Here is a 16,918-nt window from a genome sequence, read left to right as displayed (position 1 = left end):
GTTCATCTTCATATACAAATCCATGTAGCATTTGCTCTCTGCCACCAGACTGCTTTTTATTTCAAAAAAACTACTGAGCAAGGATTTTATTGTCTTCAGTTTAAAAATTGTTAAGAGTTTGCCAAGGTGTATACACTTTGGAAGGGAAATAAGTAGCTTCCTAAATTGGGAACAAGAGTAGCATTTCGTTGGCAACACTTGTGATGCTGAACACGAACATTGTGCTTTTTTTTATTTTAAAGTTGTTATTGACACGAGTTACTGAAAAAGAATCCTGTTCTAATTTAATTTCATTTTCTCCTCGAGTTATTGCAAGCAGCTTGTGTTTGGAATTGGTGCTCTGCTCAGGAACATACTCTCCACTATAATCTTTGTGACTTCTGGGCCATGGGAATGCACACATGATGCAGAATATTCTCCATTTGAACATATGTTCACCAATTATGTTGGACCTGTTTCTTTTTTGAAAAACATTGTGTTTTGTGTGCCTATACCCTCATTCCTAGTGATTTAGTTAATTTGCCCAAGTTGAGCCACTTGGACTAGCACAACCCCAGATATAATCTGATGCATGTTAGCTGATATCAGATGAGCAGCAGTTTAAGGCACTTAATTAACCGTTGGTATCTTGTCATGGTCTACTACCACCTGCTGAAAAAAAGACATTGGGTTGGTAGGACTGAGATCAGCTTTAACATGCACGCACACATATGCACACTTGGGTCTAATGTGAACAGTTGCCCATTCAGTGACAGAGGGCTGAAGAAATTTAACTTGGTTAATGTGAAGTAATTGTGGCAGTTAATCTTGAATTAACTTTAGGTGAAGTATTCCATGAGACAAACAAAGTAGATCCCCAGACAGGTTTCTTTGTGGTGGAGTGGGGAGAGATGGGGAGGAGGTTTATTAGTTTGAATAACTAGTTGATGCTTCTTGTCCCTATTCAGGAGAAACTTGGAGCATTCCCATGAGCGAGTGCTGAAGCTCTCTTCAGAGGTGGTAAGAGTCATATTTGCCTCAGAGGATATGATCAGTCGGCAAATAGGGCTCTGCCTGGATAGAAACCAGCCAGCGTGCATGCTGGATCATGAAGGAAGAGTGAACAATTCAAGTTTTGTGGGAGCTGGAGGCCGGCCTCCATGGGTGAAAGCTAAAGCCCTGCTGGAACAAGACAAAGGTATGCCCAAGCTATAGTTTAATTGTAAACACAATCTTATTTCCTTATTTCTTCTCTCATCCAAAACTATACAATTTGGGTAGCTGAAATAGAAGGTAGGCAACTTCACCTCCTAATGACTTATACCCCTTGTGCCCAATTATGTTTTTTTGGATCTGTTTGCACTGGAGCTGCAAATTCACAAGCAGTTTTCTAGTGTAAAAGATAGTGTTGCATTCAAGAAAAGTAAAAAGTCATATTCAATATCAAAATTAGTATCGATGAGATGGTTATATAGGACTAAATGTGAAAAATTGCAACAGTGAATTCCAATTAATTGTGGAATAGAAATTTAATTTGGCTGGTTAATTTGCTCCTGCAATGTTTTTTCTTTGAGTTTGCTTCCACTATTGAGTTCCTTCCAGGTTTATATACATTATCACTGATTCATTAACTATTCTAATGAATACACCTCCTCAGGAGGAGCTTAATGAATGCATTTTATGGAGATTTTTCTATGTATAATTCCCATTAATCTGGAACATAATTTCACCTGTTCAGCATTGTTGCTTTACAAGTTTTTTAAAATCTATAAACAATTCCAACCTTTATGGTATGCTTTATGCTATGCACAAAATTTTCATACCATTTCTAATAAACAGTGCCCCTCTGCTTCAAAATAAAATTTGATTTTAGTGAAGCTCTGAAGTTGACAACAAGCAGTATTTGTCAAGGCATGTGGGTATCACGCAATTGTGAAATATTAATGTTTCACATATCTTGAGTCTTTCAAGTATATATAGTCTATAAATTTTATCACAAGCAAAGGTTTCTTTAGGGTATTATTGCAGACAGAATGTTATTATTTTGTGTGACTAAATGACTGCAACTTTTCCTCCAACTATTTTACTTTTTTTTTTAAAAAGGCGATTTGAGCATAACTCAGGAAAATACTCCCCTCACTGAAGATAGCAGCTTCTGGGCAACACTGACCGATGAAGGATTGGAACTTTCCCAGTGGTTATCAGAAAGTATGTTTGCTGGGCCTGAAGTGGGGCCTGAAAATGAGGAACTGATACTGAGTACATGTGTCCGATTACAGGTTGCTGTAGGCAGATTGCTGGAGTTGGTCACTGAGTCAACGAGGCAAGTAAGTATTGTTTGAAGAGAGGAGGAAAGTGTTGCTTGATTCTGTTTCTTTGATATTCTCCTTGTGTTATCTTAAGTTAATGGGGCGAATCTTCATTTGAAGTGTGTGAAATTTTGGCCACCTGAAGCAGGATTAAAAAGCAGTGGATCTGCACAATACAGGATGTTGCCAGGTTTGAGGTGGTACGATAGGAAAGAGAATCACTTTTTACTAACTTAAAGAGTCATCGATGTTTACAGCACCGTTATAGGGAAATTTGAAGTGAGGCAGAATGGTGAGAAATTTAATCTCAGAAGTGCTGTAAGGACAAATAAAACTGCTTTCAATTAGTTGGCCAGAAAGAAGCCTTGTAACTTTAAAAGGGGGGCTGCGAGAGATTGTTGAAATTAAAAATCTATATTTAACCGGATAACAAATGCGAGCTTCCCACCAAATACCTGCACAGCATGCAGGTAACTCCACCATTGCTGGGCTGGCAATGTGTATAATAGCATAATAAAGGCTGAGGGATGTGGATGTGTAGGAGATGTGCAGGATTTACAATTTATCATAAATAGGACAAGATATGAACTTCTCCAAGACAAGTTAGGTAGAGCAGTGGCAAATGGAATTCAAACCGGAAAAGTGTGAGGTAGTGCACTTGAGGGCTAACAAGGCAAAGAGATTACACTATGAAGAGTAGGACCCTGGAAAGTACTGAAGATCAGAGGGACCTTGGTGTGCGTATCCACAGATCTCAGAGAGTAGCAGGGCTGTTAGGTTAAGAAAGGATACAAGCCTTTATTAGTCGAGGCATAGAATACAAGAGCAGGGAGGTTATGCTGTATAAAATGCTGGTTAGGCCACAACTGGAGTACTACGTGCAATTCTGGTCACCACATTATAGGAAAGAAGTGATTGCACCAGAGAGGGTGCAAAGGAGATTTACCAGGATGCTGCCTGGGCTGGAGGGTCTGAGCTATGAGGAAAGATTGGATAGGCTGGGGTTGTAGTAGCGAAGGTTGAGATGGGACCTGATAGATGTGTATAAGATTATGAGGGGCATAGATAGGGTGGATAGGAAGGCATTTCTCCATGAGTAGAGGGGTCAATAACTAGGGGGCATAGATTTAAGGTGAGGTTGAAGGCTAAGAGGGGAGTTAAGGAGAAATGTTTTCACCCAGAGGGTGGTGGGAGTCTGGAACTCACTGCCTGTAAAGGTGTTTGAGTCAGAAGCTCTCATAATATTTAAGAAGTATTTAGATGTTCACTTGCGTTGCCATAGCCTCCAGGGCTATGGACCAAGCGTTGGAAAATAGGATTAATGTTGTCAGATCTTTGTTGACTGGTGCGTACACAGTGGGCCGAATGGCCTCCTTCAGGAGTGGGACTGATCATGTGCCTTATCTCTAGTGTTCTGCAAATAGTTTGGGAAACTCCTATTCTGCGCAGAACTCAACATACAGTCCCCTGAGCTGGACTTCAGACCACCTTCAAGAGTGGTCTCAATTCAATGCTCACCAAATTGTCTAACCTAACCGTGAAGCAATTATTCCTCTCTGAGGCTACTTAAGTGATTCCAGGGGCAAGGAGCACAAAGATGGATGCCATACAATGTATCCTTGGTAGAAGTGGGGTGATATTCCTCTTGTGGAGCATTCCCTTTATACCTTTCTGTTTTGCCCCTTGAATCATACACAAACTCTAACAATTACCCTAATTGCACATCCCTATCCAGTAACAGAGAAGAATGATGTAACTTCCACTACCAATCCAATACCTTTAAGTCAGGGATTTACTCAAATTAGGTGGTCAATTAAGAGAACAAGTGCCAGTTCAGTTGTCTGACTGTTATGTAGACTCTAAGCTTATCTAAGGAGCTTCTGCTAAGGTAAGCCAAACCTTAATAACAGAAAAAAGTCTACTGGAATGAAACTTGTATATAAAACGGTGGAAAAATTGGCTATAAGTCCTTTGTCTATGGATAGCTCCTTTGGAAGATGTCTAATCGTCCCCAGAAGCTTGTAATAATCCAAGGGAGATGGCTATGATGCTTGTGTGATTTTAAATATCAAACTCAAACTCAAACTCACACCTGCTGTTTAAGTTATTTGCACTTGTGCTTTGAACTTGCTCAGTTGGAGGCCTGCTTTGGTGAATCGAGGTCTGCAAATATGCAGACTATAAGTCTTTGTGGTGGGCCAACTCCGTATAAAATTGTCTAACACAAAACTTGAAGGTGGCATGGAAGAAAAGTAGGACATAATTGAGGATGTAAGATTCTTTGGATATAATTGGGTGAATGCTACAATATTGCCAAATCCTTTTGAGGTGGGATGACACTTTCTATGTACTGATTACTCCGATTCAGTGAGGGATGCAGGAGAGCATGTCAGGAACAGCAACAAGCATATCCAAAAATGAGGTGGTAGCATCATACCATCCAGGAAAATTGCAAATATGCAATTTCATGATTCATATGTTTTAGGAGTATAACTTTTAGTTTGGGGTTTGAAATTTTTAAATACAAGATAAATGAAACATTTGGTTTGAGAAGCTGGTAAACACACCTAAAATGATTGCATATCAAAGGGTGGCCATTGTTTTTTTATGTAAGGTCGTAGTAGGTATTATTAGAATTTAAATAATGGGCTGGCTCTCTGAGCTCCTTGATGGGGACTCAATGAGGAGTTCAAATTATTCATATGGTTTCTCAGAACAAAACGAAGGTTTGGGAATTGGAGGTGATTAGTTCAACTCTCTGTCTAAGACATTGCAGGCATGCACATTGCCATGTCGATAGATTGCAGGAATTTTTTTTATTGATTTTGCCTTTGTGATTTCTCACAGAAACAGGCAGTTGAAATCTGGGTCTGGCTCACCTTTCTGACAAGCAGAGAGAGAATCTGCCAGGGGCTGTAGACCAGTAGAGGGGGCTATCAGAAATCAAGGGTATTTTCTTGATTTGAAGTCACTAAGGAAGAATGTAGTGAAGCCCATGCTTGAGCTGGGGAGTCAACAATCATGAAGTTTTGAAGGCGAGTTGGGGGGCTCACCTCACCCAGATGCTCGCGGAAGGGCCCCAAGAAATCTCATAACTCGGAAAATAGGGGGAACACTGAAGAAAATCAAAGTGAATTCCTGAGAGCTGTGGCACATGGTTTGGTCTCAGGAGAAGTGAAGGAACCCTCAAGATTCTGTCATGCATAGGGGAACTTTTAGGTGCAAATAAAAGTAGAATCCTGAGAGATTTTCAGATTTAAAGTATGTGTTTGTTAAATATGGTGTTAAGTTAGGAGTACTAGCATTGTTTAACTCCTATACAGTAAAAGCTTTTGTTTAAAAAATGAAATCTTGTGGCATGATTCTTTCAGTTAATAAGTGGAAGTTCAAATTTCTTTTTCGAAGTTACTAGTCTCCACAGAGATATAATGGTCACGTCACATGAACAACTTAAATAAAAAGTGGGCTTTAGTTTGTTCATCAATTGATGAGAAGAACCATTGAATTGAGATGACCCTTTGCTATTTTATAGTTCTTTGTTTTGCCCAAGGAAAAATGTTGCCATTAAAAAAATTGCATGATTGACACATGGAGGAATCATAGGTTTTTTTTTAGATCTGTCTGCTAAAGAATAACTCATATTTTGCATCCATTTTTGATGCTGGTGTTCAAAATTATACCAACAAATGCCTTTCTGCTGTAATTTTTGGGGAAGCTTGAAAGAACAAGAAAATCAGATCTCTCCTTGTCCTACCAACTTGATTATTAATCCAGAGGTATTTTTCACTTGTTTCCAATGTATTTATTAACCTATTCCTGTGGAATTGGTATATTTTTGATCTTTCATGTGTAAGAGTAGAGTCCAGATTCAATTAGAAATAAATTTGTTTTTCCACAATTTATAGATTTTAAATATGGCAAATATAATATCTTGAGATGTTTTTATTATTGAGCTGCAATGATCATCATTTACTGATTAAGATTAAGTTTATAACACCGGTATATGTATCATGCAGCCCTCAAATTCCTAATTTTTAAATATGAAATCTATTTGAGTGTTTTTAATGGAGGACAAAACTGAGGGGAATACCAATCAATTGTTAAACTGGTGAAGAAAATTTGATAGGATGCTGCAAAGAAGTCCTTTGTACAAAATCAGGATATGATGGTTGACTAAGGAGCTGAATGCTAAAATAATGCATAGCACCCCACAATATGCTACAAGTGCTGTGAATGTTGACACGAGTGGTGCTGGGATATTGAATATTATTGCAGCAGACTGATTCATAGATTTCAAAAGATTTTACCTTGTTTCGCATTGATCCTTCTGTTTCTGCCTAGCTGGCACAGAGCCATGGAATCAGTGAACATTTGGAGGAAGAGTTCACACGCAAAAGCCAAGAGACTGTGGAGGTAGTTGGCAAACAAAACCAAAAGTTGATAGAACACCTCAATGATGAATCTGAAGCAAAGAAAAAGCTGGCATTGGAACTTCACAAAGCTGAGGGTAAGAACTTCAATTTTAAGCTGTTGTGCAGGTAGTGATCAGATGGGTAGTCATTACAAGCCCAAAACTCTAGTCTCGATTAGAGTGTGGGAAATATACATTTTGAATGCAGCAATTTCAGACTCCGTCTTTATGTAAAACACAAAATGAGTTCTTTTGTGATGAATTAATTTGTGACAGAATTTCAAAGTTACTTGTGATGTCTGCATATTTTTTCTGGCATATTTTGAATTGCCTGAGATTATTATCTCAGTTCTCTGGCTTCTCCCTTTTGCTTTCTACTTTTATCTTTCTCCACTTCTATTTCCTCTTGCATTCCCTGAACATATTGCATACAGGCTGCTTTAGTTGAGTGGTAGAGCTTTTCTTTCTGTTAACAAATGATGTTACATATAACTGGCTGTAGATGAGTAACTGAGAATAAAACGCTTAAAAGGTATTGGCTAAAATTTTTGGTTTTGAGTATTATCTGGATAGGTGGGGCATGCATGGCAACTGCCCGGAGGAATCAGCATGAGACTGAATCCATTTTGGTTTTGGCTCCTGATTGTAACATGGTTGGCGGTCTGCTGGCAAGAGCACACTGCGCAGGAGATAGGAATTTTGAGGTCTTAGTCTATAGCAGCATTTAGAAGGGAAAGAATATAAGTATTGGGAATGAAAACAAGTAGCACTTTAGTAGCAAGTGTCTTCTGCGCAGGACCTCCTAATGCAAATACACTAAATACAATAGCTTTTTGGGCTCAAAATTCGCAACAGATTGTCAGACAGATGTTTCTGAAACTCCCATCCAGCTTGCTCAAACTGTAGCTGAAGATCGCTTTAATTTTTATAACTTTTACCACCCATGATTCGTCAGCAGGAGCAGTAACTGGCAATAGTCGGACAGGTTAAGATTTTGGCAACTAAGCTTGATTTGTATAATGCATGACCCTCCCACCTGTTTCCAGTGGGAGGTCAATCTGAAAATCAGGGTGAATGACAACTTGGCAGTAAGTTGATATGACTATCAGCCAAATTATTTTGGTCAAATGCAAAAGGGTAATAATGACACAGGAATCATCCCAGTGTATCAGACTAATCCTGACCAGCATTACTCCTCTGCTCCTGTAAAAGGTAACACTGTTATTAGACTGGAGTTGTCACGATGATTGCTATTACTATAATACTAACATAGCTACAAAATATTTTTAAAAGTTTGATTTGACCTATTGATACTTCTGAGTACTGTAATTTTCTTCTCAACTGTTTACTTGTTTTTCAACTTTTAGTTTCCTTCTGCCTTTCTCTAATCTACTTTTTTAAATCTTCAAGTCTTTTTTTTAAACAAAGAACTCACTAAGCTTTAAAATCACTCCACTTACGTTCATCTTCCTTTTGGCTTCACTACCTATTTGGAGTTTTCAACAATTTCTAATATTGTTTTTGGTTGTTCAAACTGGTATCAGAGGACATTTTAAAGTCATTAGAAATTCAGAACAATGAAGGCTGATGTAGACACATCACAGGCTAATATGGATCATTAGAAGTTTGAATTGGAGGAAAAGCAAAAAGTGCAGTTTCACTCAATTTGAAAATCATCTTGGCTGGACGAGATCCTTTCTTATGTACATCTCCTGTTATTAGGATTGATTGAAGGGTATGTCAGTGAGAAAGCTGTGCTAGAGGAAGCTTTGCAGCAGAAGGAAGAATCCGAACAGCACTTGGCCCTAAAGGTGGAACTTTTAACCAAGCAGCTTCACGAACTCAACCAAGAGCACCAATGTCTACTTGAGGAGCGTGATTTGCTGCTACGCCAGAAACAAACCATGGCTGGCAATGAAGTAGAACGTGGTAAGAAACAACTTAGGCTACTCCAGCCTGAAATACATATGCACTCGTCTCCGGTATATGTTCTTACATGATGAAGCAACATGACCCTTAAAAGAAAACGTTGCGGTACTTTCTCTATCCTGCACTCAGACTGAAATCCACTATCTTAGACCTACAATTAAATATCATAATAGTAGGGAATGAAGCATAAATCCATTATCCTGTAAAGCAGATTGAAACGCATCTTCTGACCTTTTGGCATCTGTACATGGTTTTGATTTGCTGTGGACCCAATATTCTTAAAAACCAAATTCCATCTTCAACTTCATAAAAGGTTTCTAAGTTCATAACAGAAAGCTAAGAAGAGTCTAAATTAACACCTAACCCATAACTCTATTTTCTAAACTCAAAGAGTTTGTTCTTTTTCATTTTCAATGAACTGCGCACATTTCTGAAGCAAGCCTGACTTGGTGAAATTCCACAGTGTAACCATCACACAGAAAAATGGTTTTGACATGGCGAGTTTCCTTGTTTCCAAGCCAAGTTCTTGAATGTTCATTTTTCTAAAATAGGAAATATTTCTTCGTCATATAATTTTGCTTTAATACCATTGGTCCTTCTGGTGTCGGACAACACAGTGACTCAGAAAAATAATGACTGAACCTGATGAATATTGATAACTTTTGGTTGAAATACTAAAGATTGTCAAGACGCCAGCAGGTGAATCAAAGCCTTTACCAGCACCACCCACCGCCCCTCAAACCCCCAGCCTTCCAAGCAGTGATCACTGTTCCAGATGAAAAATAATATGGTGTCATGCAAAATCTATTTGGAGATCGCTAATGTATTTGCAATATACTCTGGAAAATGTATCAACAGAAAGGAAAAGAAGAATCTGTTAGTCTTTGGCATCACTCAAAACAGTGTCTACCAATACTTAGCCTTTCTGGTCAGTTTGATGGATATTGGTCCCAGAGAGGTCCTGGAAACCACCTGTTGTTTGGGTATCAATCAGGAAGTCAATTTGTTATTGGCTAGTACTAGGGGTGCATAGAATTGCCAAAACAAAAACAGAATTAACTGGAAAAACTCAGCAGGTCTGGGAGCATCGGTGGAGAAGAAGAGTTGACGTTTCGAGTCCTCATGACCTTTCAACAGAACTAGGTGAATCCAAGGAGAGGGGTGAAATATAAGGTCGGTGGGGGGGTGGTGGGGGGTTGGGTGGCTCCCCACCTTATATTTCACCCCTCTCCTTGGATTCACCTAGTTCTGTTGAAAGGTCATGAGGACTCGAAACGTCAACTCTTTTCTTCTCCGCTGATGCTGCCAGACCTGCTGAGTTTTTCCAGGTAATTCTGTTTTTGTTTGGATTTCCAGCATCCGCAGTTTTTTGTTTTTATCATAGAATTGCCACCCTTGTTGAACAGAACAAGTTGCAGGCATCAATTCTAGCATAATTCCCTTGCTTTCCTAACTGGTACCTGAAGAGTCTGTCTCAGCAAAGGTTAGCCAAGCTGATCTAGAAGGGTGTCAAGGACTATGGGCCACAGGCAGGAAAGTGGAGTTAAGGCCATGATCAGATCAGCCATGACCTTATTGAATGGCAGTGCAGGCTCAAGGTGCAAAATGGCATCCTCCTCATATTTCTTATGTTTTTATATAAGCCATTCCACAGAAAAAATAGAATACCTCTAACTGAAACCACTGCCTCAATTCAGAGTTTTCCAAATGGCATAAGTGATTTTTATTCAAGTCATTTCCCTATTTGTCATTGATCTTGGGCAAATTTTATGCTACCTTGCATGTTGGCACTGGATCTTGCAACTAATTTTACTTTGCTCATTTAACTTATTGTATCAGGTTCACCAGCATCCTCCAAACGAGTAACTTTGGGGTCCTGTCGATATCTTCTACTTCAAGAATAGCCTTGGTCAAAATATGGCTTTGTCTGATACAGTCAGAAATTTAAGACCTTGGACCATCTTAGCATAGTATAATTTTCTCCTTTTTATACCAAACCAAAGAGCCTTGATCAGCTTAATCCAGAAGGAAATGGTTGAGATCCTATAGTTACCATGCATCAGTTGAATGGCACCTGAACTTGCTGTTGTCGACCTCAAGCACATATTCTTTCGTAACGACAAAAAGGCACTTTTGTCAAAGGTATTAGTGCTCAGTTTGGAAGGAAATTAATATAATCTAGTAACTGTACCCAGTGTTAGTAGCTGTCATAGAATAGTGTCAGTCTTGTTTAAATTTTTGGAATATTTTTCTTATTCCTTGTTTAGGCAAATGGCTGATTGAAATTTATTCTATCTCAGTTGGACCCAGCGCGGAATTTGTTTTTTGTGTGTGCTTGGTTCTTGCTACCATCTGTGCAAAGTACCACTTTACATGTGTGCAGTATTAACTCTGAGTTACATGATTCTCAATATAATCCCGTGTATGAAGGTTTCGGTGATGGTGACAGCAGTTGGACACAAAAGTAAAAGAACCAGTGCAGCGAAACTTTTGGCACATGCTGCCTAAAGCATTCTCCATCCACTTAAACTTATCTCAACATACACATTCTGACTGCCCATTTCAACTCTTCCCTTGTATGTAGTACAGATTTTGGGATATCAGGTGGCCTATGAAAAGGTCAGTGTGCTGCGATTTTCTGCTTGGATGATGGCCTGACCATTTATATATCAGGAAAGATTTCTATTCAAAAATAAGGAAAATTGAACTAAAAGCAGGCATGATTCCACCCATAAATATTAATTTTGCATTAATCACATACAGATAATTGTGTTGTAAAATTGAAGTGTGCTTCTTTTTAAGTATTAACGTCAAAGCAAATGCAGTGATGCCATGAATAGACTAGTTTCACTTCTTCACTGAGATTCCAGTGTATAGATTGGTTTCCAGGATTGAATATCTTGCACAGCTATATCCACATAACTTGTCCACGTGCCCAGTAGTGACCATATGCGATGTATTTAGTTATGACGGATGTGTTCTCTGACCTCTGTTCCTCAGGCCTTCATACTGAAGCAGTGATCGAAGGGGATTCAGGTTTGTCCCTTTTTGGAAACAAAGTTGTATGATTTGCATAACAAGACTGCCATTTGAATGTCCTCAGCATTTTATGTTTACAATCTGTTGTCAAATTAATCTGGTCAGAATAATTAGATTCTGCCTGATGTCAGTCCACTTTATTTTAACTTTGCTTGTGAGGAGGTGCTGTGCATGATTGAGTCAAAACTTCAGACATGGTGTCCATAAAAATGATCTGAATTTTATAGCACTTTCTGTTTCAAATTCCAATGTCCACCTTGCTCAGACTTTGATTCGCCACTCTAGTAAATCCAGCTCGAATGTGTTGAATGCAAAATTGCTTCTGAATGGATTTAGCCCCATAAATTTAAATGATTATGGCTCATCTTTCATCCTGTGGGAGAATTGTGTGAACGAGACCTCTTAAGATTGGCATTTCAATGGTGCCAACACAAACCACAAACAGAGAGAAGCATGAACTCCTTCTGGTGAATGGCATTTTTTTCCCTGCTTGTAACTTCAGCCATAGTTTTTCACCTAGCCTGTGTCAATGTAAAAACAAAAAACTGCGGATGCTGGAAATCCAAAACAAAAACAGAATTACCTGGAAAAACTCAGCAGGTCTGGCGGCATCGGCGGAGAAGAAAAATGTTGACGTTTTGAATCCTCATGAGTCCTCAACAGAACTGAGTGAAATTAGGAGAGGGGTGAAATATAAGCTGGTTTAAGGTGAGGGGGTTGGGGGGAGAGAAGTGGGGGGTTGGGGGGTGGTGGGTTTGTGGTTGTAGGGACAAGCAAGCAGTGATAGGAGCAGATAATCAAAAGATGTCACAGACAAAAGAACAAAGAGGTGTTGAAGGTGGTGATATTATCTAAACAAATGTGCTAATTAAGAATGGATGGCAGGACACACAAGGTAAAGCTCTAGTTGGGGTGGAGTGGAATAAGACTAACCGGGCATAAAAGGTATAGATTTAAAAATAATGGAAATAGGTGGGAAAGTAAAAATCTGTATAAATTATTGGAAAAAACAAAAGGGAGGGGGAAGAAAAGGAAAGGGGATGGGGATGGAGTTCAAGATCTAAAGTTGTTGAATTCAATATTCAGTCCGGAAGGCTGTAAAGTGCCTGGTCGGAAGATGAGGTGCTGTTCCTCCAGTTTGTGTTGGCGAAGCCCAGAGCCCAGCGAAGCCCAACGCAAACTGGAGGAACAGCACCTCATCTTCCGACTAGGCACTTTACAGCCTTCCGGACTGAATATTGAATTCAACAACTTTAGATCTTGAACTCCATCCCCACCCTCTTTCCGTTTCTTCCCCCTCCCTTTTGTTTTTTCCAATAATTTATATAGATTTTTATTTTCCCACCTATTTCCATTACTTTTAAATCTATACCTTTTATGCCCGGTTAGTCTTATTCCACCCCACCCCCAGTAGATCTGTACCTTGTGTGTTCTGCCATCCATTCTTAATTAGCACATTCGTTTAGATAATATCACCACCTTCAACACCTCTTTGTTCTTTTGTCTGTGACATCTTTTGATTATCTGCTCCTATCACTGCTTGTTTGTCCCTACAACCACGTCCCCCTCCCCCACGCCCATTTCTCTCCCTCCCACCCACCTTAAACCAGCTTGTACTTCACCCCTCTCCTGATTTCACTCAGTTCTGTTGAAGGATCATGAGGACTCGAAACGTCAACTTTTTTCTTCTCCGCCGATCCTGCCAAGACCTGCTGAGTTTTTGCAGGTAATTCTGTTTTTGTTCTGTGTCAATGTAGGTTGTTACAATTTTGAATTGCTTGAATTTTCTTTTGCTTTCTTATTTTCTTCTGTTCAAACCAAAAAGAATTGGCCCAGAATTATCTAAATCTGAACAGTTGCCTTGCCTTACAAGATAGTTACTATGTCTGATACAAAGTGCAGCTTAGATTCCATATTTCCACTATAATTTAGACACCAAGATACACTTACCAGTGTTGTGAGCCATTCTTCATTCTGATTGCTTACATTCTGCATGGCATGCCCCACTCTGGAATTTGGTGTGGTGTTTGGGCTGCTGTCCTCTTCAATTCCTCAATGTTCAGTACTGCCTGTGAGATTGGACGTCCTTAGAATTGACCCTCTGTGGTTGCATTCTGACAGGAGGGTCTCCCCAACGTGGGACCTCTGCAGTGGTACAACAGGTATAACCATGCAACACCTAGCAAGCTAAGTCCTCTAAATTTTAGACTAATAAAGAAATCTACTGCTGTAAAGAACCATCCAAACGGCTGTACTGTGGGTGAAGTGCCAGCCTCTGAAGGGGAGGAGGCATTTTTGTTTTTCTTCCTTCTGAAATGAAAAAATCAAACTCTGCATTTTATGTATTTTGAATGGGTCATGAATGTCTAGGGTAACATTTCCTGGGGTGAGGCATTATATATTGATCTATAGTGCATACAATTGTAAAGAGGTAGAGGCTTAGACCTATATTAACATAGGAGGAGGAGTAGGCCATTTGGTCCTTCAAGCCTGCTCCACCATTCAAAAAGATCATGACTGATCTGATTGTGGTCTCAGCTCAGTTTTCCTGTCTGCCCCCGATAACCCTTGACTCCCTTGCCTAACAAAAATCTGTCTGACTCTGCCTTAAATAAATTCAAAGACCCATGCTTGACTATTTCCTGGGGAAAAGAATTCCAAACACCAATGACCCTTTGGAAAAGAAAAGTTTCCCCTCCTGTCTGTCTTAAAAGGGAGACCTCTCATTATTAAACTATGTCCCCTAGTTTTAGTTTCTCCCACAAGGGCAAACTTCCTCCAGGTACCCACCCTATCAAGTCCGCTCAGGATCTTATACGTTTCAATAAAATCACCTCTCATTCTTCTAAACTCCAATAGATATGGCCCTAATCTGTTCAACCTTTCTTCATAAGACAGCCCCTTCATCCAAGAGTGAGTTGAGTGAACCTTTTGTGAACAACTACTAATGTAGTTATATCTTTTTTTTGAATAAGGAGACCATAACTGCACACTACTCCAGATGTGGTCTCACCAAGGCCCTACCCTACTGTAGTAAAACTTCCCTACTTTTATATTCCATTCCTCTTTCATAAACACCAACAATCCATTTGCCTTCCTGATCACTTGCTGTAACTGCATACTAACTTTGTGATTCATGTACTAGGACACCTAAATCCATTTGTACCATTGAATTCTGCATTCTTTCTGCATTTAAATGGCACACCGCTTTACTAATCTTCCTGCCAAAATGAACAAGTTCAGATTTACCTACGTAATACTCCATCTGCCAGATTTTTGCCGACTCACTTAACCTGTCCATATCCCTTTGCAGACTCTCTACCTCCTCTGAACAATTTACTTTCCCATCTATCTTGGTGTCATTGGCAATTTAGCTACCATACATTTGCTCCCTTCAACCAAATCATTGAAACAAATTATAAATAGTTGAGGACCTAACACTGATTCCTGTAGCACTCCACTAGTTACAGCTTGCCAATCCGAAAAAGACCTGTTTACCCCTACTCTGCTTTCTGATAGCCAGCCAATCCTTTCTCCAAGCTAATACGTACACATCCCTACACCATGTGCTATTATCTTGCATAGTAACCTTTGATGTAACCAGATGACTTTCGGAAATCAAGTACACCACATCTACTGGTTCCTTTATCCACTTGAATGTTACTTTGTCAAAAAAACTCTAACAGATCAGTTAAATATTATTTCCCTTTCATAAAGCCATGTTGGGTCTGCCTGATCATGTCATGATTTTCAAAGTATCCTGCTACAGCTTTTTGCCTCCCTGCATTCTTGAATAAAAGAGTTACATTAGCTATTTTCCAACTTTCTCACGTGTCGGTGCAGACTCGTTGGGCCGAAGGGCCTCTTCTGCACTGTGAGATTCTGTGAATATAGTGCCCAGAACTGTACACAATATTCCAGCTGAGGTCTAACAAGTGTTATATAAATTCAGCATAACCTCCCTGCTCTTGTACTCTACGGCCCTATTAGTAAAGCTCAGGATACTATATGCTTTATTAACTGCTCTCTCCACCTGTCCTGCCACCTTCCATGATTTATGCACATCCTCACAGTTTACAACACTCCCATGCTTTGCATCATCCGCAAACCTTGAAATTGTTCCCTGTGCACCAAGATCCAGATCATTAATGTACATCAGGAAAAGATCAGGAAAAGTAAGGGTCTCAATAATAACCCCTAGTGGCTCCACTACAACCTTCCTCCAGCCTGAAAAGTATCCATTGACCATTACTCTCTGCTTCCTATTTTTCAGCCAAAATCTTCCAAAATTGGAAAATAGCTAATGTAACGCCTTTATTCAAGAAAGCAGGGAGGCAAAAAGCAGGAAACTATAGGCTAGTTAGTCTAACATCTGTCACAGGGAAAGTACTAGAATCCATTACTAACGCTGCTGTAGCAGGATACTTTGAAAATCATGACGTGATCAGGCAGACCCAACATGGCTTTATGAAAGGGAAATAATATTTAACTGATCTGTTAGAGTTTTTTTGACAAAGTAACATTCAAGTGGATAAAGGAACCAGTAGATGTGGTGTACTTGATTTCCGAAAGTCATCTGATTACATCAAAGGTTACTATGCAAGATAAGAGCACATGGTGTAGGGATGGTGTACGTATTAGCTTGGAGAAAGGATTGGCTGGCTAACAGAAAGCAGAGAGTAGGGGTAAAAAGGTCTTTTTCAGATTGGCAAGCTGTAACTAGTGGAGTGCTACAGGAATCAGTGTTAGGTCCTCAACTATTTATAATTTGTTTCAATGATTTGGTTGAAGGGAGCAAATGTATGGAAGCTAAATTGCCAATGACACCAAGATAGATGGGAAAGTAAATTGTTCAGAGGAGGTAGAGAGTCTGCAAAGGGATATGGACAGGTTAAGTGAGTCGGCAAAAATCTGGCAGATGGAGTATTACGTAGGTAAATCTGAACTTGTTCATTTTGGCAGGAAGGTTAGTAAAGCGGTGTGCCATTTAAATGCAGAAAGAATGCAGAATTCAATGGTACAAATGGATTTAGGTGTCCCAGTACATGAATCACAAAGTTAGTATGTAGGTACAGCAAGTGATCAGGAAGGCAAATGGAACGTTGGTGTTTATGAAAGAGGAATGGAATATAAAAGTAGGGAAGTTTTACTACAGTAGGGCAGGGCCTTGGTGAGACCACATCTGGAGCAGTGTGTGCAGTTATGGTCTCCTTATTTAAAAAAAAAAAGATATAACCACGTTAGTAGTTGT

General features: G+C 39.5%; 1 protein-coding gene across 8 annotated transcripts in view; it reads left to right on the top strand.

Annotated features, from left to right (window-relative positions):
• The window catches only part of pcnt (pericentrin), a 316,492-nt gene that overhangs the window by 163,496 nt on the left and 136,078 nt on the right, over nucleotides 1–16,918 (top strand). For 6 of the 8 annotated variants that reach the window (XM_041200682.1, XM_041200684.1, XM_041200680.1 and 3 more), the window contains 5 exons: nucleotides 948–1,177; nucleotides 2,083–2,306; nucleotides 6,630–6,795; nucleotides 8,422–8,628; nucleotides 11,629–11,664. In XM_041200682.1, the coding sequence (XP_041056616.1) occupies nucleotides 948–1,177; nucleotides 2,083–2,306; nucleotides 6,630–6,795; nucleotides 8,422–8,628; nucleotides 11,629–11,664 (863 nt within the window). The remainder of the gene's footprint in view (nucleotides 1–947; nucleotides 1,178–2,082; nucleotides 2,307–6,629; nucleotides 6,796–8,421; nucleotides 8,629–11,628; nucleotides 11,665–16,918) is intronic. The other 2 variants (XM_041200681.1, XM_041200683.1) reach the window with 2 other exon arrangements.

Source organism: Carcharodon carcharias, chromosome 12 (assembly GCF_017639515.1).
Source record: "Carcharodon carcharias isolate sCarCar2 chromosome 12, sCarCar2.pri, whole genome shotgun sequence".
Taxonomy (NCBI): Eukaryota; Metazoa; Chordata; class Chondrichthyes; order Lamniformes; family Lamnidae; genus Carcharodon; species Carcharodon carcharias.
Note: the sequence above shows the minus strand (reverse complement) of the source record. Positions and strands in the feature narration are given on the sequence as shown.